The sequence below is a fragment of the Poecilia formosa genome, unplaced genomic scaffold (genome assembly GCF_000485575.1).
Source record: "Poecilia formosa unplaced genomic scaffold, Poecilia_formosa-5.1.2 Scaffold363, whole genome shotgun sequence".
NCBI lineage: Eukaryota > Metazoa > Chordata > Actinopteri > Cyprinodontiformes > Poeciliidae > Poecilia > Poecilia formosa.
In genome coordinates, this window is record NW_006800302.1 from 449,718 (window position 1) to 472,555 (window position 22,838).

Here is a 22,838-nt window from a genome sequence, read left to right on the forward strand (position 1 = left end):
AATTGAGTTTGACACCCCTGCCCTACATCCTCCAGAATGCTCTGGTTCGAAGTTCAGTGAAATTATTGAATGTTTTATCTATTTTCTACTATCTATTGATGTTGATCACGTGTCTATCGCAATATATATTGTTGATTGTCCAGCGCTAATGTGAGTATATGATTGTGTACGTCTGGATCTCTTCGACTCATAAAGTGAGGTAATATTAGATGTGTTGCTGCTATTTAGATGAACACAACTGGAATAAATTGAAAATATGTTGATTCTTTTTGTTAATGTGCCACTCTGAATAAGTTTTCTAATAATATGAAAGGCTCCGCCGCCGCTTCAGCCCCTCCTGCTGGCCACATGTATCTGATAAGCGCCGCTCCACCTGCCCCAGCCCCGGGGCGGAGGACCCGCCCTGTGAAAGTCCACCTCTCGGGGCAGGAGGAGCGCAGCAGAGGGAGACAGGTGAAATGTGGCCCGACAGGTCTGATGGGAACACAGACACGCTGCCAGAGAGAGGCAGGGGAGGTGACTGACGTACAGTCTCAGCAGCAGACATTAACTAAGACAGGGTGAATCAGGAGTAGAGGTAGGGGACCTTTGGACCTTGGGGCCCCGTGGACTCCCTCTGTAGGCTTGACTGAGAGGAATTTCCCTCCTCTGCGCTGCCTGGAGCCGGGGGCAGATGGTCGGACTGAGAGCCTGAGCGGAACTCAGGAAGGAGAGTGAGAGGAAGAGTGGGAGAGACGGGGGGCTGGAGAGAGGGAGACGAAGACAAGCGAGGACTAGAGAGTAGAGGAGACATGCTTCGCTACGGTTCAAGACCAAGGGTTACCACCACCACCACCACAGAGGACTCTGCAACTCCTTCCAGCGAGGTAAGAAAGATGAAACTCTCCCTCTGTTCTTCAGTTTTCTGCGCTTTTCTCCTCCCTCCTGTTTGAGTCTCTCTCAGCTACATCTACAGCCCCCTGACTCTCAGGGTTGGTGGGTTATGGTTTGCTGCTGGATGTGCTCGGTTGCACAAGCCTGTAATGGGAGCCCAGTGGGCAGGAGGCAGGGATGTCATGTTTATTCCAACGCCTCTTGGATAAAATAAGCCAGTTTTTAATTTCTACAGTGCAAAACCACAAAATCTTACTCTGTGTTTTTGGTCTGGTTTACAGTACAAATAGCTCAGTACACTTGAAATAAGAGAAAACTAGTTTACAAGTAAAGTTTGGAGCTAGTTTTATGTCAGTAATTCCTTGATATCGATGAAAAAGTATTTATCCCACTTGTAGATTGTTTCACTTAAAACATGGAGTGAAATAATCTCATACTTTTTGATCAATATCAAGGCGTTGTTGGCTTGAAACAAGTTCCCATATCTTGCTTAAACATTACTTATAAGTTAGTTTTGCCTTGTTTCAAGTGTACTACATTTGCAGTAAAATTCTTGGTAAGAGTTTATGTTTTTGCAGTGTAATCTAAATGCTGCATGCTGCAGGGTTTTTTTATTATGGCAAAAAATAAGCAGGATTAACTGCTAACCTTTTAGCTTGGAAATTAACCATAACAGCATTTACTGTGCTGTACGTGGCATGACAGATGTTGCTTTTTGACATTTTCACATGCATCATTTACATAAACTTTGTTTGCCATTCATCATCTATAAATAAACGGCAGAGATGTTGGTGACTCTGGATTGTTTCAGGATAACATTTTCTCACTGCAGTGTGTTTCTGAATGTCCTTTTTTTCCAGAGGAGGGTCCTCAGGTTGACTCTGCTTGCAGGAAATGATGGAAAAAAGGAGGAAAAAACTGCAGACACAGTAAGTCTGAAGTTTCTCACAGTGACATTCCACAGTAAGCCGCACCGGTCCGATTCAGGCAGCTCAAGCTTTATTAAATCAAGTTAAGTTAAACCTTTAATTGAAGAAAACTAAATTACTCTAACTGGGAAGCCTCTTCGTTCTCCCCACATTTTGATTCTTTAGCTCCAAGATGAAGAATCTGAGATTTGTGCCTTTCATCATCAGGTCCAGTTATGCAATCATGATCGAAGGGCGTGTGGATTTAATAATACACAAACATCTGCTTCACATTTGCTTCAAATATAGCATCAGAGCATTCTGCTAGCTCGGCCGATCCAGGAGAAAACACTCAGAAACACACACCAGCCGAGCCGAGCGGAGACACACGGCCGCTAATAAAAAGCCCATAAAATTATTAGCTTGCTGAAAGGCGGCAGATATTTTTAAAGGAGGCAGTGTGAGTTACGGTCGCTGCAGGCTGTGTGGGTGTTTGCTGTAGGTGGCTCTCACACAGGCTTTGTTTGTGTTGCGGATCTGATCCCAAGTCCGACAGTGAGAGCGTGAGAACGGAGAACTTTCCTCTGCTTGCTTTTTGCCTCTCAAGAGGTTTGCGCTTGCTTTCGCCGTGCAGCAGCCTGACTGCATTACTGTGGCATGCTTTGAGTGAACCTTGGCCAGAGAGCAGAGTGGTCATCTCGCCGCCACACCTCCACACTGATAAGTCGGAGTAATCTCTGAGCGTGCTTTGGTTTGGGAGGGTGGGACCGTGACGGCTCTCACAAAGGAAGGTGTTTGTTTCTGTTTGGAGCGATCATTTTCAACCTTCTAATCAGTCTTAAAACAATAAAATAGTCCCCTTAAGCAATAGAGAATTTCACATTTCTGCAAATAAGCTTATTAATAAATATGTAAAATGTCTCAGTGATGTAAAACTAATGACCTCTAGCTATTTTTAAACCAACCAGAACTTGTTTTCAGATGTTTTGCTGGGTTTTGTTCAACAAAAACAGGAAAGGCAGCAGGGCAGAACCTGCAGAACTGTTTACGTGAATATATTTACTGCAGGACAATGTAAAGAAAGTTTGTTACCAAATGTCCATGAATTAAAAATAAAAACACTTTAAAGTAACTCTGATAAAGTTAAGCTGTGATACGTTTTTATGGCTCTGGTAGGTGTAAAGTTTTCTTGGCAGCAAAGCCAAATCTAACAGTCAGTGAATATTGCACTTATTAGATAATTCATACTTTAAAGCAGCTTTTATTGTGCACATAAATGTAATTTTTATATATTTATTGAGCTGTGATCAATTGGTGGCATTTCTTGCCCCTCCTTTTGCAAAACCATGTTTATATATGCATTATACTGCAAACATATTGAGTCACCAGCTTCAGCTCTTTAAGAAGGCCTTAAAGAGGTGAAGCTTTTTGTGTGGAAATGCTTGACCTTCTACCAGAAAGCAAAGGTCATTCCTTATTTCTGAGGTCAGACACTGATGTGGGACAGAAGGCCAGGATCATAATCTCTGCCCTAAATGATCTTAAAAATTGGGACTCTTTTCAGTTTTATTAAAGTATGATGGACCTCGCTTTGTGCGCTGGTCATGTTGCAAAAAGAGTGGAAAAAAGCTGTTGAAATATTAGGAATTGGTTTAGCTGGAACTAAGATCCAGAAGGAGAGCTCCACCTCATGACTCCGCCTGCAGCCAGCTAAACGTAGATGCAGTCAGAAAAGAGTTGCTCTTCTTCTGGCAGCTGCAACTTCCAGACTTGACAGTTTGATCATCAGACAGAAATGTGATTTGTTCCTCCAGAGAACGCTGTAGCCCAGCGGTGACATCATTTACAACACTGAGTGACGTAAGGTTGAGTGCAGCTGCTCAGCCCTGGAAACCCAGTGAAGCTCTGCACACAGTCTTCATGACCTAAACCAGGGAACAGTTATAAACTGGAGGACTGACTCTGTGCTCTATGGAAGTTTTCACTTGAGCTGTAAAAAAAAAGAAAAAAGAAAACTAGGTCAAACATATTGGCTAAACTCCACAAGGAGAGTTTTATTTGGGCTGCGGATGTGGTGTTTAGATTTCAGCCTGGTCGTTTCTGAGTGAAGTTTTAAGATTTTTAGGTGCAGAGCTGTTTTTCTAAATTATAAAGAAATAAAGGTGATAAAATGATTGTTGCTACCAGGATGTGGGTCAAGTAGTAAATCATGTTGCATGCCTTTTGGCTTCTTTTTTGTGTCGTAGTGAATCTCTACAGCCTAAATGCCAACTATCCAAATAACTGGGATGAGTGGGTATAAATGCACATTTATATTACTTAGTATTTAAGTTAATCTTTGTAGAACAAAACAGCAGAAGTTACATAGACGAACCTCTGTTTCCTGCTGTGTAGGGAAACATAGCAGTCGGATCCGTTTTGGGGATTTTTCCTGTGTTCTTAGAGTGCAAAATGAGAAGACAGAGATCAGACCGGAAACACACACACACTCGGCGTTACTCGACCTGTAACGGTAACTACATTTTTCTGGATGATAATTTGATCTAGAAGTTATTGCGATAAACGATAATTTTGTTGTTTTGAGACAATTTCAGAGTAATGTAGTAATGCAAGAACACATACTCATATAAATAAACTTTGCATTTCAATGAGCATTTAACAATGGAACTGGGAGACATTTTAGATATACAAACACATAATCAAAACAACAAACAAGAAGAGGCGTAAATGTCTCTGCAAACTAAAATTTCCGTCAAAGAAAGGAGCTGGTTGAGACCAAAGCGCCAGCCTGAAGATTTTTGTCATTTAATCTTTGGTAGAACGAGACAGAAAGGAGAAAATGATAATGGAAAATGTTGAGCTTGTTTTCATTTATCACACTATAAATTGATTTATTGCCTATTGTGACAGGCCTGTGTAGGAGACAGAGGAGTGTTTGCTGCAGCTCTGAAACTGCAGAGATGGCAGGTGAAAACAGACGCCCGGTTCTCAGGCCTGCTGGTGTTTGTCGAGCTGACCCAACACTGGTTGGTCAGCAGGAAGTGGGAAGAAACCTGATGAATTAATAAAATAGTCCATTTAAATTAAAAACTAAAAGTAAAAGACTTTCATGGTCTTCTTGCTGTCAGCCTCCTTTTGCTAATAAGAGGCTGACAAATGATTTGTTAGGTAAAAAGAAAAGTTTGCCTGACAGTTTAACAATCCCTTTGTGAGGCGCCACTGACACAACAAAGACTTTTAGATTGAAGGGAAAAATCTGAAAGTGTTACAGGGTGCAATAGTCAAAATGCCTGAAATAATTTCAACACTGGAAGTTGGAACAGTGTTGACTTGTGGAAGTTGCGACATCTGTTTTCATATCTTTAAAAAGTGTAAAAAAAACTTCCAAAAGTCTCCTTGGCTAAACCGAGCAAAGTGTTCCCGCTGATTGCAGTTTCTTTTTGTTTAGGAGATAAAGATTGGAACATTTTGATCAAAAATCTGCTTCATCATGAGGAGAATGAGGTCATCAGGTCTCGAGTTCACAAAATATCTCTGAGGTTTCTGCAGATAGGAATGAAAGCTGAGGGAGTTTCTATCTGCACAGGTTTCTGCTGAGGCTTGATCTGAGCCGTGAAGGTTCACAGTGCTGCAAACCGTCATGTTTTCTCTTTACTATCGATAACCTCTGGCATAATCACCACGGAGTTCAAATCTAGGTCTGTCCGGCTGTGATAAAAGGAAGTTATGAAGTTAATCAGGGAGGAAGGAAATGACCAAAATACTCTGAGGGGGAGATGCCTGTTGGGACAGAAACGCACACTGAAGCAGCTTCACATTGTAAAATTAGAAAGGGTGTGGCCCGCAGCTTGACTCATTGTGGACACAATCCAGAATTGTGACTTTGTGATCTAATGCATCATCACTGCAGCGTACAGACTAAAGTAGCTGCACAAAAATGCTGCTAAACCTGCAGAGTTAGGGTTTGCCTCATTTACGGCTCACAGTGTCTCCAGACGATTCAGCCACATCTCAGGGTCTTTGTGTTGTGAAGTCAAGTGAGGCGTTGTTGTTTGTGCTGGAAATCAGCAGCTTTCTCCTTCAGGAAGCAGTCATGTGACTCCCAGCTCAGCCAGATTTAGATGTTTATCTATGCGCTGCATGAGTAGTTTACAGCGGCGTTGATGCAATTCAGGTCAGCCTTGGAAAACAAAGGAAACCTGTTCACCACCTGAACTGTATGGATGCAGCTGTAAACCTGGGTAAACATTACCCCACCACGTGGTCAAACACTGTCAGATTCAAAGCTGGATTCAAAGCCATCTTTATGCTGCCAGCGCATAAAGATGCAACTTTTCCTCCCTCACATCTGCTGGAATTCACATCCCCACCAATCAGCGGCCGCCGCCGTTTCTCAACGCCGCCGCGTCTTCTGTAGATGAAGTGGTGATGAAATGTGAGGCCCTGCGCCGTCCAAGAGGCAACACTGGCGTCTTTGTTCTTGTTCCTCCTCATTCTTATCTCTGCGAAACTGTGGCCTCCTTCTCCAACTACTTTGTAAGTTTTATTAATACGACTCGTCTTGAAACAAAAGATTAAGCATTGTGTAATAAAGGAATACGTTGTGGATGTTTTTAGATGGCAGGAGCTTTTCCCAACCTTTAATCAGTCGTTTTTCTCCCACTTCTGAGCCCGAACGTCTTTAATTCAGAGTTTTCCAAAAATATTCACATCCCATTCAGCCTTTTCATGTTTAGGCACTTTTTTAAAATTACAAATAAAACATTGAAGTGTGGTTGCAGTTAGATCCTCAGATCTTTTGGTGTCACCAGCAGCTTTGCACATCCAGGGAGAAAAACAAAACAAAATTGCTAAAGCTCAATGAGACTGGATAGAAACAACAACTAACACATTCATTATTGAGTTTCGCTGCAGTTAGTTTCATCCTGACACTGCCACCCTCGTGTTTCATTTTGTTTAGATATTGATCTTTGAAATGTCAAAAAGCCAGACACCGTTTTCTCTCCACTTTTCGAAGGAACTGGAATGAGCAGCGAATGTTGACTGGTCACATCTTAAACCTAAAAAATGTGTTGCTCATCTGTCTCACTAAAAAATGCATTAACTCCTTTAAATTCAGGCTGCTTTGATTAAAGGTAAGGTAATTTTATTTATATTGCACATTTTCAGCAACAAGGCAGTTCGAAGTGCTTTACAAGGAAAAACAACAAACCAAAGGAAAGAGTATAAAACTACAAATTAGTTCCCCATGTTTAAGAATAAGAAGTCTGTAATTTATAAGCTAGCAGGGGTTTCTCTGGATTCTTGTTCTGACAAAACTAGATGGTACTTTCTAAGTTTGTTGTAATTTGTAAACTAACAGGAGTTTCTCCAGGTTTGTTAAACTTATATTAAAAGTTTAATGCTAGATGTTGAGTGAGAAGTTTCTCTAGATTAACTAATAGGACTTTCTCTGGAAGTTTCTACTAGTTCCTGCTCTGGGTTGAGTGAATAAAATGATAAATGTCAAAATAAAGCAAAATAGAAATGAAATACAGGATTTATTGTGCCAATGTGCAACAAAAGGAGAAACATGCAGAGGTAGGGAAGGAAACAGGACAATAAACATACTAAATTATTAAAAAAATAAAGTGAATTCAAACATAAACTGATCATAAAATCTTCTCTATATATAAAAGTTAAATTAAGGAAAGAATAATTGTATTTTTTGACCAATTTCAGTCACTGAATGTCCATTTTCTTTGGACATTCAGATTTATTTTCTTTACATTTAATCCCAATAGATGGACAAATCAGTTACTGAAGTGGAGAAATAACTGGTGCAAGTTTGCTCGCTGGACTGAAGGAGACGTTACCGTCATTAAGGCATGAAATGAATATGACAGAAAGTATATTTAACATTTTGAGTGAAAACAGACGGACGCTGATCCAGGATTTTGGTGGACAATCACCAGATTATTGGGTTCAGAAGTTTTACAAACACGGTTCATGAACTGAGACGATCTTCTTGCTCCGTCTCTGATCTAATGCTGCCCTATCTGCAAACAGAGCTCCAAATATTTATTCAATTTAAACTGCAGGGACAAAAACGGCTCCTCCACAGAAACACATGCAGACGTTATGACAGACCATCAGGACAAATACAACTTGATGGTTACATCCTGCACCATTGAGTCCCAGAGTTTATTTGCTTGTGGTCTGGTTGTGAAAGCATCTTTCTCAGGCTGAGTTGCATAATGAAGGTATAAAGTGCAACGTTGCAGCTTTGTGTAGTTTGGTGGAATAACGTTCAGATTATGCAGAGAAGACCAAAATGAAGATCACAGTCAGTCATGATCGAATCATTTGGATTATTGTGGGTTATTTTGCTTACTTTTTGTTGTGAAGTTCAAATTATAAGGATATTTTCAGCATATTATGACACTTCTTGATGCAATCTAAACAATAAACACAACCTAGCAAACATAAACAACAGCTAGAGGTGACATTTAATGACAGCATAAACATTTGCTTCCTGTAAGAGTCATGACAAAAGTCAATTTTGCTCAGAAGTTTGTGCAAACTTTGTGTTTTCACAAAGCCTATGAGAAATCGCCCACAGAGTCAGTCTTTAATTTAGTTTTGTTCTGTCCACAGGCGGAAAATCACGTCAAGGAAACATGGAAGAAGAAGAACGGTCTGATCCACAGAGAGCGGCCGGCTGGCATGGAGGCGCCTCAGCAGGTAGACACAACAAAAGCCACAGAGACTCAGGTTGCTGTTGCCCTACAAACACATTTCTCCTCTCGACTCTCAGGATGTCATTAATATCTTCCCATCCGTTCTCCGGGAACAATAGACGACTGTAGCAGTTCATTTCTGTTCACACTGGAAGACCGTGGAGATTCATTCAGCAGCTCTGTTGTTGTTACAGGACGTCAGAAAAGCAACAAATGAAATCGTGTTTTAATGGAACATCTGCCTCTGGAACACGATTTAGTTAAAAATGCCCAGAGAGTTAATTAAATTTGGATCTACTTTACATATTGGTGCTCTTGTCTGTGTTGCTTTTGTTTATTTTGAAATTAGTTCCTCTGCCTGAAGAAGCAAAGATGTTTGTGTTTATTTAGTGTCTCCTTTTATTGTGAAGGAATCTAAAGTTTGGGTTAGGGTATGTTATCATTTAAATACCTGAGATACGGCATCCTCTTTAGAGGAGATTAAACGTTTAATTGTTAATGAATAGTTGTTTCATATATTGCATAATGGAACAAAATTACTAAAAAAAGGATGAAATGATAACTATACTGCAAAATAACTTTAAACTTCAGACGTTGGCCCATTGGATCCTTTGCCAAACAATTCTTAAAACACAGAAAATGTCTTTCTAAATTCCTAAAATGATAAGTGCAGGCAGGTTTATGTGATTAATCTTTGTCTTTTCTGTGCTAAATAAACACCAGAGTTCTTGTCTGGTGGCTTTTTGGCTCCTATTCCTGCCAACAAACAAAACTCCAGAGATTATTTTGGAGGAAAATGAGTTCTGATCTTTGCCCCGGGTTGGTGGCCATTTTTAATCAAACAATAAATTTTATTGCTTACAGTTACCTGTAAACATGCTTTAATGAGTGCCTTGGGTATTTATTACCTTTTATTTCAGCACAAAGACGTTTCTGGTTCTTTTTCTTCCGTGCAGTGATGCTGTTGCTCTACGAAATCTGCAAGTGTTGCAGAATGAATGTTAATGAATCTGACTGCACTAAATCCAATAAGAGCAAATAACAACTTACATTTAAGTAAGAATGTTTAATTGCTCTCTACTGTGATTTTTACTATTATTATTATTTGCGTTTTGGACTTCGCTCTGTTTAAAGGACTATGAGTCCCAAACCAATTTCTCTTTCAAACATCCTATAAAATATTCATTGAAACCTGATCTGACTCAAAGTTTGGTAATTTATCTGCACCAATCACTATTGTTATTTAGTTATGTCGACGTCCCAGCGCCATGCTGGGCCTGTGCGTCTGTTTTCATTGGCTGATCGAGGGACAATAGGCAGAAACGGCAGAAGCTCATGTTCTGGGTTGCAGAAACCTGACACCGCCTGTGCACTCTGCTCTGCACCCCTTTTAGCTGCTTGTTACCAGCCTGCTGTTTCTCACCAGCAGCAGTGCTGCAAACGCCTAATCAAGCACACACACACACACACACACACACACACACACACACACACACACACACACACACATGCACACACGTAAACATGAAAGCGTGCATNCAAACGCCTAATCAAGCACACACACACACACACATACATATGCGCATCCAAATGCAGACACGTAAACCTGAAAGCGTGCATGTCCTCACATCAAATCCTGAGTTCAAAGACGGCAGAAGTCAGCCTGAGTGGAGGTTGGGGGCAGAAACCTGACCGCTGTGATCCTGTCTCCCTCAGCACCTCAGAGACACAACCAATGGGGCGCCGGCGACCTCGGCGCAGCATCATGGGCCCAAGGTGTACGGCGTAGTGCAGAGGACGAGCACGGACAGGCGGCAGGAGCTGATGGCACGCGAGTGGTCCGTCGACCACCTTCATGACGAGATGAGGTACATCCGGGAGGTGAGTGGACAGAAGCGGAGCGGCCTTCACTTCGCCAGGTCGAGGGAGTTTAGGTTTCTGTGCTGGTAACGTCTGTATGCTCTTGGTTTCTGCAAACAGGTGAGGGACTCTCTGGAAAAAGTGAGAGAACGGATGTATGGGCAGTTTGGAGGGATGCAGCAATCCATGGAGAAGCTTTCACAAGAAATCAGGGTAAAGGATCATAACAGAAACACGTTATTAAACTGATCAAACTCTTGAACAATAATAAAAACGCCTGCGTCTCTCCAGGCTGCCAACGCCCACCGGAAAACTTTGGAGTCTGAGGTGAAGGTTCGTAGCGCAGCCATGGAGAACTTTGATCAGATGAACACCTCCCTCATATCTGCAAACATCAGCCTGCAGGTAGCAAATCATGTGAGGATTTGTATTTATTTGACAGCTGCATGCCGGTACAGAAACCATATGTGTTTTTTTTTCCTTTCTCAGAAATCCCTTTTGGAGAACTGTCAGAACAGAGTGGACATGAAAGACGAGGTGAAGACTTTGCGGAGCGCAAAGGAGAAAACTGAAGAAAAGCTCAGGGACAAGGAGCGGGAGCTGGCCGCAGCGCAGGCTGAGAACCAAACGCTCAGACTTCAGGTGATCCTGCAAATCCACCATGTCCAAAGATCTGCAAACATCTGCTGCAGCTGATGTGCGAAGCTGATGAGAGGCCGCATGCCAGCTGCCAAACACACAGACGCTTCACATGTGGAGCTTCTCTGCATGAGTTTATCAGAAAATCAAACCCATCATCAAAATAACTCCCCAGACCTCTGCTTGCAGTATTTTTCTGCACAACAGAGCTGAGATTTGAGCTCTATCTGCTTCTCCCAGTGCAGCTCCAATATGTTCCCGTCTGCTGAGAGCGGTCTTAAATGTGCTGTGCTTTGGGTTGTTCAGGTGGAGTCTTCACGGGAGGCAAACACCCGCGCCGTGCAGGATCTCACCACAAAGCTCCAGAGAGAGTACGAGGAAAAGCTGCAGAGCGAACAACAGAAACACAGGGAAGAGATAGAAAACCTACAGGTTTGCATTCTTTGCTGCTTATGCTCACCAAGGTCTGTTTTCACAGATAAGAGGGGAAAACCCTTTACCACCAGCACAGGGATGTTTACTCCAGATGCTTCAAATGCTTAGATTTTTATCGCATTTTGCTAGTTTCTAATGACGATCAAATCACACGAGCAGAGCATCAGCAGGGTTTCTGCTCACACAGGCCCAGCTGGACGAATACATCCGGCGGCTGGAGGAAGCAGAGAGGAACCTCACGACTGCAGAGGCCAAGATTGCTGAGCGAGACGAGCGGATCGTCGAGGTAGAGCGTCTCCTGAGCTGCATGGGGATGGTAAGGCAGCTTTCTGATGAGGCGCGGTTTTGGGTTTGGTTTCTTTTTAAAGTCTTTTTCAACACGAAACCTAACATGTTATACAGGAGAAGAGCCAACTCCAGCAGAAGCTGCAGGAGTGCGAACAGCGGATCCGTTTGCTAGAGCTGACAGACAAAACGGACGCAGCCGCAGCCAAAAAGTAAAAATTAAACTCCTCCTCTTCTTCAGTCTCAACCATTTTCAGATTTTTCTCCAAAACATCAAACTTGGAAAAAAATAATCACAAATCCTCGATGTTTGCTTCAGGTCGAAGCAGCTGCAGGAAGAAGCCGTGGATCTGCGAGAGCGAATCAAGCACTTGAATGACATGGTGTTCTGCCAGCAGAGGAAGGTCAAGGCAATGATCGAGGAAGTGAGGAAGACCTCTTGTCACTTTAATTACAGTCCATAAAAAGGCTTTCAGATCCTCTTTCTGCTGAGAACAAGGCATAGAAAACAAAAACACTCGCCTGACACTTTATTAGGTACACCCGTTCAGTTTCACTTTGCTGATCTGTGCCAAAAAGTTTGATGTAAATCCAAGAGAATCCAACCCTGGTCTAGTCTGTGGCTTTTGTGCATCAGAAAATCTGCACCTTAATTCAACTTCCTCTGAAGGAAATATAAAGTGTTTTCTACTTTTAAGGTTATTAGTTGCCTTCTAGAGCTCTGGAAATGTGCTTCAATGCCAGAGCTTTGAAATAAATTCAGGAGCAGCATCTTGTTTAACGGGGGTGAAAAACGATCCTGTTTTAACGAGTTAAGTTTTATGTTTCATTCTAACAGATAAAATATGCTCCTCTGACAGATTACGACTTTTTAAAAAGGCATACATTCTCCTTCTCTCCTTCTGTATATCCCAGCAGGTGTTGCTGTTTTATTGTTATGCCCTTTCTTACTCAAAAGTGGAGATAGTTTGGTTTTAATGAGACATAAACCTCTTAAAATCTTGTTAAAATGAGAAAGATTTCTTGTTTCATCAAGAACTAAAGCAAACCTTTCTGCATAAGTGAGATTAAAGGCGTCCAAAAAAACAATCAAATTATTCAAACAATGTCACGAGGTCAACTATAGCTACAGGTCAGAGGTTAAAGCTGTCAGGAATTCATGCCGGATTTTAAATAATGTTCAAAGAAGGTCACGTTTTAAATCTAGAAACCCCTGCCGAGCATTGGGAGTGTCTAACTGTGCTGTTCTGTGCAGGTTGAGTCTCTGCGCGCTCAGGTTGCTCAGAAGGACATGTTCATTTCAGAGCTTCTTGACAGAATCGCTATAGTGGAGTGTGAGGTAAGGCTGTGAGGAATAAAGAGTGTTTAAATTAAGGTGTGGCTTCCTTCTGCATGGCTACAGATGATTTGATGAGCGCAGGATATCCCGGTCTTTCAGCGATGTGTGTGTGTGAGTGTGTGTGTTTTCCACTTCCCCTGTCAAATCGTCTTTTTTCCATGTAAAGTGACTGCCGTCCTTTGCATGATGCTGACCTGATGGTGCTGTTTCCTGTTTCCCTTTTCCTAGAATAATGAATTAGAAGACAAGCTGAAGTATTTTATGTCCACACAGAATAGGCCTCAAGAGATTTTGGAAAGACGAGACGTAGGAATAGGCTGCGATCTGCTCCCCAGGTAGGAGTGGGCGCCTGGATCGGCGCCCGGATTGTGTTTGGTGCTTCGGTCCAAACTGGTTTCTAATTCTCACGTTACTTCATGTGACTACAGACATGAAGTGCAGAAGCACGATGTTGAATCTGTCCATCTTCATTCCACCCCACCTTCATCACCTACACCACGTGTCCAACCTTCATCACCAGTTAACCCATCATCACCCACTCAACCTCTGTCACCGACAGAACCTCCATCATCGCCCACACCGTGGGCTCCATCCTCTTCACGGCCTTCCTACCTGTCGTCCCTCCAGTACCCGTCGTTCAGACTAACAACGCCCATCCAGCCTCACACATACAGTTCGACTAACCCTCCACCCAGCAGGCTGGAGACCAGTTTGTTGAAGTACTCTCCTGGTCAGTACAGCCAGTACCTGCAGTCCAGCAACCCGGCGATGAACGGTGTGTCCTCTGAGTCCGACCCCGTTGAGGGTCCGGTCCCGTCCAGGAGAGACGAGGTGGATGCAGAGCCGAAAGCAGACACTGCTACTCAAACCAAAGCGCAGGTCACGTCTTCCACCTTGTCTTCTCGGCCGAGATCAAGGCTACAGGTTTCCTCACCCTTCATGAAACTGATTGGACACAACCTGAAGGATAAGCACTGATTGATTTACAGGGTTCGACGTTTGGGAAGCTCTAAATAATTACATTTATTTTGCTCTCTTTTTTTTATTTTTTCTGGTTTATCAGATCTTGTAGACGCCTTCAGGAGAAAATATGCAACTTTCTGAGTCGGGTCATTTACAGTTGAGCCCAAAGTTGTTCACATCCCTCAGCGTAGGGCTGGACGAATGTAGCTGAAAAACTTGAGCGTTTTATATTTTTGTTTTAAATATCTAAAATATTGCCAAATTGGTGGCAGGACCTTTCCTGTTTTACTCTCAGTTTTCACTCCATGTTGTTTGTTTTTTTCAGCAGTTTGAGCGGCGAAACCTTAAACTGCTGCTGCTTAAGTTACTCAACAGGTCGTTGCTAGGTGACCAAAGAAGGAATGTGTTGCTAGGTAACCAAAGAGTGGCTAAAACCTTTCTTCTAAATACATCTCCCAGAATGCTGTGCAGTTCTGGCTCTGAGTTCAGTGAATATTCTATTTATTGAATATTGAATATTCTATCAGATTCATAATCTGTTAATATTGATCATGTGGGCTGTGATATATATTGTTATTGATTAAATATCCAGCTCTACCTCAGTGGCAGATTTATATTTGAAGTGACCTTTACTTGTTCCATCATGTTTCTTCTGACAATAAGTAATGTTTTGCAGTGGCCCAGTCAAAGTCTGAGCTTTCACCTGAGTGTGGGACTTGAGTCTGGGAGGCCTTGCAACCTTAAAAACACAAACTTAAACATTGTCCAAGTACCAGTGAAAACATGCACAAACCTGCTCAGTAATTATAAAAAGTTTTGTATTGTCATAAAAAGCTTTTCTATTAATTATTGGAAATGGTATTGATCATTTTCAATGTGCCGTTTTTAAATATAAACTTTTATTTTTAGATTAATACTCTTCTTAAAGTGTTTTCCAACTGGAAACAAACTTCTGGTTTAAATTACATTAACTTTAAATCCAAATCCGTCTGGAGTATGGACACCTGTGGGCTTAACTGTAATTCACTTGGATTTAAAATGAAAATGTCCTGTTTATTGTTCTCATTTACCATGGATAAAGCTTTTCAAAACAGATTTGCACAAGTAAAAATGAAGTTTATGAAACACGTTCTTTGTTTCCCCTGGTGAACTATTTTCACTTTTTCTGATTTTTGATCACAACGGTGAAAGTTAAAATCATCTTACTGCCTCTGCCAGGCATGATGGAAAAGAGTGTTATTGATGATGTATGAAGTCAGCAGCTTTTGTAATAACACATGTTGCTCTCAGTGGGGTGTAATAAACTGAATTAATTTTTTTATTGTCTTTTTATATACAGCAGATGTAGCCCATTTTCCACGCTTACTGAGCTAAAAATATCTGTCCTGGTTAGGGATTGATATGGTTATTGTTGGTATTTCTAAATGTTTTTTATTTGTATATATTAAATGACATATTTTGCTGTTGTTCATGCCCTGTAAATAATATTTATTAACTTGCATTGTGCCTTTGTGTACATATCCTACTGTCTCATATTGGTGATGGGAATAAATATCTGTATTGACAACAGGGTTATTGGACATTTTGAGTACTAAGAATTTGCAGTTGTGCTTTTGTTGATAATAAAGTTACTGCCATTACTGAGCCACAAGCATTGCTTTCCACCTTCTGTGCCATAACAGACTGATTGTGACTGAGAGTACTTTTATAGATGACTTAAAAAAGGTTGTGTCAAAAATACGTAAAATGTGGACAGAAAAAAAAAACATTTTGGAAGTGATTTAAATGCTTATTTACACAAATAAACCAACTGCATGGTTCTCACAGGAAAGAAGTGTGTGTAAATAAATTAATAAATCCAAACTTCAAGATTTCATCAAAAAGAATCCAGATAGTCTGAGAGAAATTTGAATCAAAATCTGGTTGACTGGATGGGGGGAGCATCAATGTTTTAAACTACACAGTAGGATTTATAATTTCATTAATAAACATATTGGGACTGAATTTTGTAAATACATAATAGAAATAAAGTCTGCTGTTTTTTTTTTTTTTTAAACTTTGCAGCCGTGTGAGAATATAAGAAAAAAAAAACTTCATTTCAACAGATTTTGACCTTTGACACTGGCTGTGAGGGACACAGCTGCAACTTCTCGGTTAAAGTGTGGGCCATTGTCTGCTGAGCTAAATGAGAAATGGTTTGGTTCAGTGGTTGGAAAACATCCGGACAGGAAATGCAGCTGTGGAAAATCTGAGGCTGCGAAGCTGGAAAAGTTCAGACTGGTTTCACTGGTGGTCAGCCAACGAGAAATATCTAAACACCAACATTCCTCTGAACATATGAGATATTTTACAACCTGCAGTGGGATTGCATTTTATCACATATCAACAAACCGCAGTGTTTCATCAGGACAAACACAAGGTAGTGCAACAGTGAAGAAAAATCACATAATATCCTCTGATCTACTGTATTCATTGTAGCTCAGGCTTTATGTTTATTTTCATTTTCCTGTTAGAAGTACAACCTTCACCACAGACCTTTTTAAAATTTTTAACAGATTTCCTTCCAAGATTGTCCTGTTTTTTGCTCCAGTCATCTTCCCATTAACTCTTAACAAAAACATCCTTACAGCATTGTTTCTCCACCACCATGTTTCACTGAGAGGACGGCTTGGTCTGGGATTTGCTTGGCTGGTTTTAGTTTGAATGTAGGACAGAAAGTTCAGTTTTGGTGTCATCAAATCAGAGCATATTCTACCTTTATTGCGTATCATTTTTGGTTGAGAGATAATACCTTCTCTGTGAGATCTTTAAGTACGTGACACATTTTTACAATTGAATCCTGTTGACCTTTTAACAACGTTTTTTTGGCATTTCCTCAGTCATAATGACAGTCTTCTGGACATCTGTCCAGTTACCAGTCTTCTCAATGACTGTGCAGCCCACGACATCTGTATGCCACAATCATAAATAAATAAAAGACTTGAAGTATTTCACTGACAGTAATAAATTGATACAATGTATGAGTTCCACTTTTGGAAATAATAGACAAGAAATATTTAACTGTCATAACATTTGGAATAAAGGAAAACATCTTACTTTCATAGAGGAAAAAAATTAGACCAGTTCAAAGAGTTTTCTTTTTGTTTTGTTGTTTTCAAAATGCAAGTGTAATGAAGAAATTAATTTGAAACAATAGAGAAACAATTTTGAAACAATAGAACACATCATTTGTAATACAATAAGATAAAATACTTGTATATCAGTGCCACTATGCCTGAAAAAAACGCGAATATTGCATAAAATCATCCATAAAATCTCAATGGTGGTGCTGTTAACCAAATTTGACCGGAAGAGGGCAGCAAATACGCTTCTTTTGCTTCCATGGAAACGACCTACTTATGAATGTCTAACGGTGGGGGCGATAGAGCGTAGTTTGTGACATTTCACTTCCTCAAACGAAGTAGAAAACGGACTCTACTTTCAAATACTATTGGGTCGTGTGTGCTTTGGAGTGAAACCTTCTTCTCTGGAAGTTTTTAGGTCTTTTTAATGATTAAGAATCTGTATTTTAGTAGCTGTTTTTTTTAGATTTGGTACATGTTGATGTTGACTTTTCAACCGGAGCTGCCGCTGTTAGCGAATGGCTGTCAGTAGCTAAGAGTAGCGATGTCCTCACCGTGGACAGAGCGGCAGGGACAGGTTGGAGACCTGAGGAGCCACAGCTTAGAGGAGCTCCAGGAGCTGCTGCTCCGGCAGGAAAAGATCCTATCTAACAAGTAAGTACAATAAAACACAATGACAGCTGTGGTGATATTCGCTTTCTCTCTTCAATTGTACCTTTTGTGTCTACTCTCATTTTAGCTAAATATGGATTACTGAGCTCATACAAGTGTGTTTTTAGATAATTAAAAACACACTTGTAGGGATAAATAAATGTTAATAATGCCTTTGTAACAAGTTTTTTGTTGAGCTCCACTTGGAAAAAGTTAATTTTATTATGTTCAGGGTTTCGTCTCAGTTTGGCAAAGTAATACGTTTCAGGTGTGGATAAGAATGTGTTTATGTATTCATCCATCTATCACATAATCAATCTGTTTATTTTATTTTATATTTTTTACAGGTTCTGTATTGAAAGTTTATGTTTATATTTATACCTCATAAAAGGTTACAAGGATTGACAACTCTGGAAATTAGAGGCTTTAAAAACATGAAATTTTGAAATAAAATATGTAAGAAAAAGCCTTCATGTGAATTGGCTGTATGTGTTGAAGCTGTATGCAGGCCTGAATCAATGAGATCAAGCTGAAGTGAAGCAGGACAACCATATCAACTGGCTGACTCAGCATATGTTCTTAAAAGTGTGATTAGGTCTGCATGTTACTAATAGATCAGACTCAGGGGGAAGGCTAAGGATAAGCACTGTCAATCATGCTCTTGTACATGCTGCTCAATGTGCTAGCTATAGAGCTAGCACACTGAGCTCAATATCTAGCATTCTCCACCAACGTTGTTTTCCCAAGACAAGTGTTTATCCGCTGTGATTAGTGGCCTTGCTAATTAGCCTAAGGAGTCATGACAGGCTCTGCTGTTGGTGTGAGTGGCATACACATGAATTACTGACAGCACTAAGTCCCCCCTCCTGACTCTGATTGGTTGTTTCTGACTCAGCTGTGTATTTTGTGTGTTTGCACTGGGAGAAGGCAGAGGAGCTCGATTTTATTTTTCTACAGAAAAATAAAATCAAGAATATACCATATGGTGAATATACTATATTCACCATATGGTATATTCTTGATTTTATTTTCACCATACTGTCACGACAGTTTTAATGAATATGTAAAAAAACAAAACAAAAAAAAACAAAAAATTTTTTAAAGGCACATACTTCAGGTTTAACTTCTTTTCTATTTGTTTTATATAATATAGGGCACTATCGTGCCACTGTTGGTCTGCTGGGGAGGTTGTAGTTTCTGGCTCTGGGCATGCGCAGTTCAGAATAAACGAGCTCTGGCCGTGGCATCACAGTAATAGTTGTCACCTCTGTGATTCACAAGCACAATAAAAGGCAACTCTTACAAACTAAAAGTGATTTACAATGTAAAGCAAATATATTGAAATTATTTTTGTAGTTTTCCAAGCTACTGGTGATATATGTAATTCGGACAGTTATTTTGTAGTTAGCTTCTGTCTGTATTCGGTAGATTGCATGTTTTCCGTCGTGTATTCGCCGTTGTGATTATAGATGTATTTAACTGGCATATTAAGTCGCGGCTGTTACGCCTGTATTTAAATATTGTTACACTGCTAACATGTTAGTATATTTTGTGTTAATATTAGTCATCAATGTGTTTTTTGCTGCAACTTCCGTTTCGTTCGTAACTGCCGCAACGTTCGTAACTGCCGCAACGTTCGTAAATGTCGCAACGTTCGTAACTGCCGCAACGTTCGTAACTGCCTCAACGTTCGTAAATGTCGCAACGTTCGTAACTGCCGCAACGTTCGTAAATGTCGCAACGTTCGTAACTGCCGTTCATATTCACCGTTATTAGTGGACATAATGCTTTTCTCTGGTTATTTTAATTTCAAATCAGTTTTCTCTTTGTAAATTACGTTTTTTATATTTTTATTTTATTTTCTTTTGTTTAAACAAGTGGATTTTTTTCTCTATTTTATTTGTGCAGGATTAAATTTCTTTCATTGTAAGTACTCAAGACATTGCTGATTGTATATTTGTGTATGATTTGTGTTTTGTGTTGAAAATGCAGAAATTGTTGCACAGTGGCATCTGTAACGTTTGTTATCAGTGTACGTCTATTGTTTGATTAAGGTAAAGCATAACAGATTTTTCTTGTTATGCAGGCGGTTCTTGCAGACTCTTCCTGACAACGGAAAGAAAATCCAAGACTTTGCAGAGAAAGTGCGTCTCGCCATTGAAGAGTGCAGTGAGGAGAAGAGGAGGCAGAGCTTGATGTCTGCTGCCAGAGCAGAGTTACAGTCCAAGTATCACCAAGCTTTCTCTTACCAGCACCATGCTGCACCCTTCACACCAGCAGCTTCACGCCTGAATGAAGAGATTAAGGGTGGTGCAGGTGATGGTACACAGGACACATCTTTGGACAAGCAGCAGAATCAATGTGTCTCCACAGCAGAGACAGCTGCAGTGAACTCTGATCACACCAAAGAAAGTGATCTTGTGGTTGCCTTGGACAGAGTTACTCTGTTTGAAGCAAGACCTGATGAATTAAATGAACAATTAAACAGCAAGGCAAAAGATAACTACTTTCTTGTAAAGCAGCCGGCTAAAAAGCCTCACTATATGACTGTCTTAGAAAAAACCGAGAGGTCTGCAGCTCCCAAGAAGCAAAAATTCAAACCAAATCAGTAAGAGCACATAATTTCATGAGTGTCATTCTCTTGTTTCAATGTTCTCTCACTTTGTTGATGAATACCATCTTCTCCTCCATATTATCCAGACTTCCCCAGAGACATGACGGCTCTCCATCAGGATCTTTATCTTCTGGGCGTTCCTCTGAAACTGGGTCGCCGCTCTCCGCTCTGGACAGGAAGGAGCGCGACAGGAAGCACCTGGATGACATCACTGCAGCCAAACTCCCTCCTCTTCATCACAGCCCAGCACAGCTTCTGTCTTTAGAAGAGTCGGCCGCTCTTGTCAGAGAACAGACGAAGAAACAGCAGGTTGGTGCTGACTTTCTCTCAATAACTACAACTCCACAACTTTATCTGTTTGTTGTCTGCTGTTTTTTTTTTTTTTTTTTTTTTTATGATGCTGTTTCTTCACTTGTTCTCTAACAAACATCTCAGGTATTTGAAGAAGAGTCTAGAGCTGTATTTCTTTCATAAATTTGGCAACTTTCAAAGGCAATTGGTTGTGCTCAATTTTATTTGGGAGCATCAAAGTAAAAATGCTGAATAGAGGTTCATGCCATACTTTTCAGATTTGTAAAAAAAGACAAACAAGCAAAAAAAAACAACAACCATGAATCCATTTGCTTTGAATATTATGACTATTCCTCTTTGAGTTGGTTTGAAACAAAATCGTGAATGTTTAAGGGGCATGAATACTTTAGCAAAGCACTGTAGTGGCTAATTCACATTTTTTGTCGTTTATAATAGAGTTGGCTTTAGTTCTTTTCCATCACCAGTAGAGGGCAGCATCCAGTCGCTGGTTGTCACTGCCAGACTCCTGAGCCAAACTCCCGTGCTGCTGCTGCTGCTTCTGGCTCTTTATCATTCATAGTTAAAGGTTTTAACACCACTAGCTTTGCTGCTGGTTCTCTGTTTACCAACCTTTTCATGTCAGCTGTCTTTCTGTGTTGGGGTTTATTTTCAGGAGCTGCAGGCCAAACTGGCTGCCCAGAAACTGTCTGAAGGACTGAAGATCTCTATGGGGAGCTACACTCCTGACGGCGGCCCCATGGCCACCTACAGAGAGGTTCACGATGAAGGAGCCCACCTCTCATCTGAGGAGGACTGATTTTGGATGGACAGCTTGGGAAAACAGTGTAACCTTGGCCTCTGACGGAAAGAGGCTTTGGACCTCATGGTTCAGGGTTTCCCATTTCAAGACCAGAGAGAAAATCAGTCCTTCCTCACTGTGAATAGCTTTTAGCCGTCAAACACTGAAGGAAACTGATTGTCACTTAATTTATGTTTGGACCGGATGTTGCAAAGTCTTGCCAGTATAAAAGTACATTGAAGTGACGAGGAGTCTTAAAATGATCAGTCTGGTGTGGTTCATGTGAAGCTTCAGCCTAACTGTGTTGAGGATTTCTTCAGCAGCAGGCACTATGCAACAATTAATTCACACCTTTATATGTTTTTCACAGGCCTGAGAGCTACAAGATGTCAAACAAAACTTAATAAAGCTTAATTTTGAGCTTCTCACTGGATTTGTCTTTACTGATCTACAAGTACAAGAATGAATGAGGCATGTTTTGCTGCGTTTGTTTGTTTTCTTTCTTTATTTTCTGTCTTTATGAAACACATTTGCTCCGTTGAGGGGTTCTTAAAGTCATGGCCAGGTAGACTTGTTTAATCCTGTTAATTCATTTGTGTAGACATTTGTAGAACAGTTACAATTACAGTTTTTGTCTATCAATAATGTTTACTGCTCCACTATCCACTCCACAGGAGTGGAAAATTACGTAAAATTTACGAGTCAAACCTTTGAAGAGATTTAAAATAAGCTTGACAAATCTTGCTTCCGTGTGAGCAAAGTGAAAGTGCTCTTGGGCACCCCCTGCTGGACTGGGGGTCTATACGCTACCTTAGCTTTCTATTCTTTAGCTCTCAAATGTGATAAATCCTATTTATAGCAGTAAATATAACATATAGGTTCAGTTACATAACATTCAATTCAGGTATAAATGTAATTAATCAAATTCATTCAGTTGGTAAAATGTTATTTCTAAGGAAGCCCAGCTGGTTGCGTACTGTTGGTAGCTTTTAAAAGTGATGTAAATATCACTCTGATTTATTTTACTTCACCTTTAACTTGTATGTTAAACCTGAGAACACTAGTAGTGTAAAAATGATTTTCTAGCCCATTTCTCTTATAACTGAATGCATGTTATGACCTGCAGAAAGTCCCATCTAAAGAAAATACAGACCTCATAAACCACAGAGATGTGATTAACTACCACACTTGAGTTATGTGGAATAGTTCCTAGATGCAGATAAGGAAATGTCAAGGAAAATAAATAAAAAAATCCTCCTCATTTATCACCTTCAGTCTGCAATTCCAGCATTTCTATAAATAAACAGCACTGAGATGGAAATCCAAGCGGTCAAATAATA

General features: G+C 40.5%; 2 protein-coding genes across 3 annotated transcripts; both read left to right on the forward strand.

Annotated features, from left to right (window-relative positions):
- The first annotated feature begins 246 nt into the window (after positions 1-246).
- myzap (myocardial zonula adherens protein) lies at positions 247-14,318 on the forward strand. Of its 2 annotated transcripts, none has more exons than XM_016662228.1 (14): positions 247-866; positions 1,734-1,802; positions 8,418-8,504; positions 10,217-10,381; positions 10,481-10,573; positions 10,652-10,765; positions 10,850-11,002; positions 11,306-11,431; positions 11,622-11,750; positions 11,837-11,931; positions 12,039-12,144; positions 12,975-13,058; positions 13,332-13,393; positions 13,487-14,318. In XM_016662228.1, exons 1-14 carry the CDS (start codon positions 792-794, stop codon positions 14,034-14,036), a joined length of 1,908 nt encoding a protein of 635 aa, XP_016517714.1. In that variant the 5' UTR covers positions 247-791; the 3' UTR covers positions 14,037-14,318. The 2 variants fall into 2 exon arrangements, with proteins under 2 accessions (XP_016517714.1, XP_016517713.1); XM_016662227.1 differs by having other exon boundaries at positions 249-866; positions 13,287-13,393.
- Positions 14,319-17,422: 3,104 nt separating this feature from the next.
- Positions 17,423-21,926, forward strand: polr2m (RNA polymerase II subunit M). The gene is made up of 4 exons (XM_016662229.1): positions 17,423-17,797; positions 19,881-20,402; positions 20,495-20,717; positions 21,373-21,926. The coding sequence occupies exons 1-4, from the start codon at positions 17,688-17,690 to the stop codon at positions 21,514-21,516; spliced, it is 999 nt and encodes a 332-aa protein (XP_016517715.1). The 5' UTR covers positions 17,423-17,687; the 3' UTR covers positions 21,517-21,926.
- The last annotated feature ends 912 nt before the right edge of the window (positions 21,927-22,838 follow it).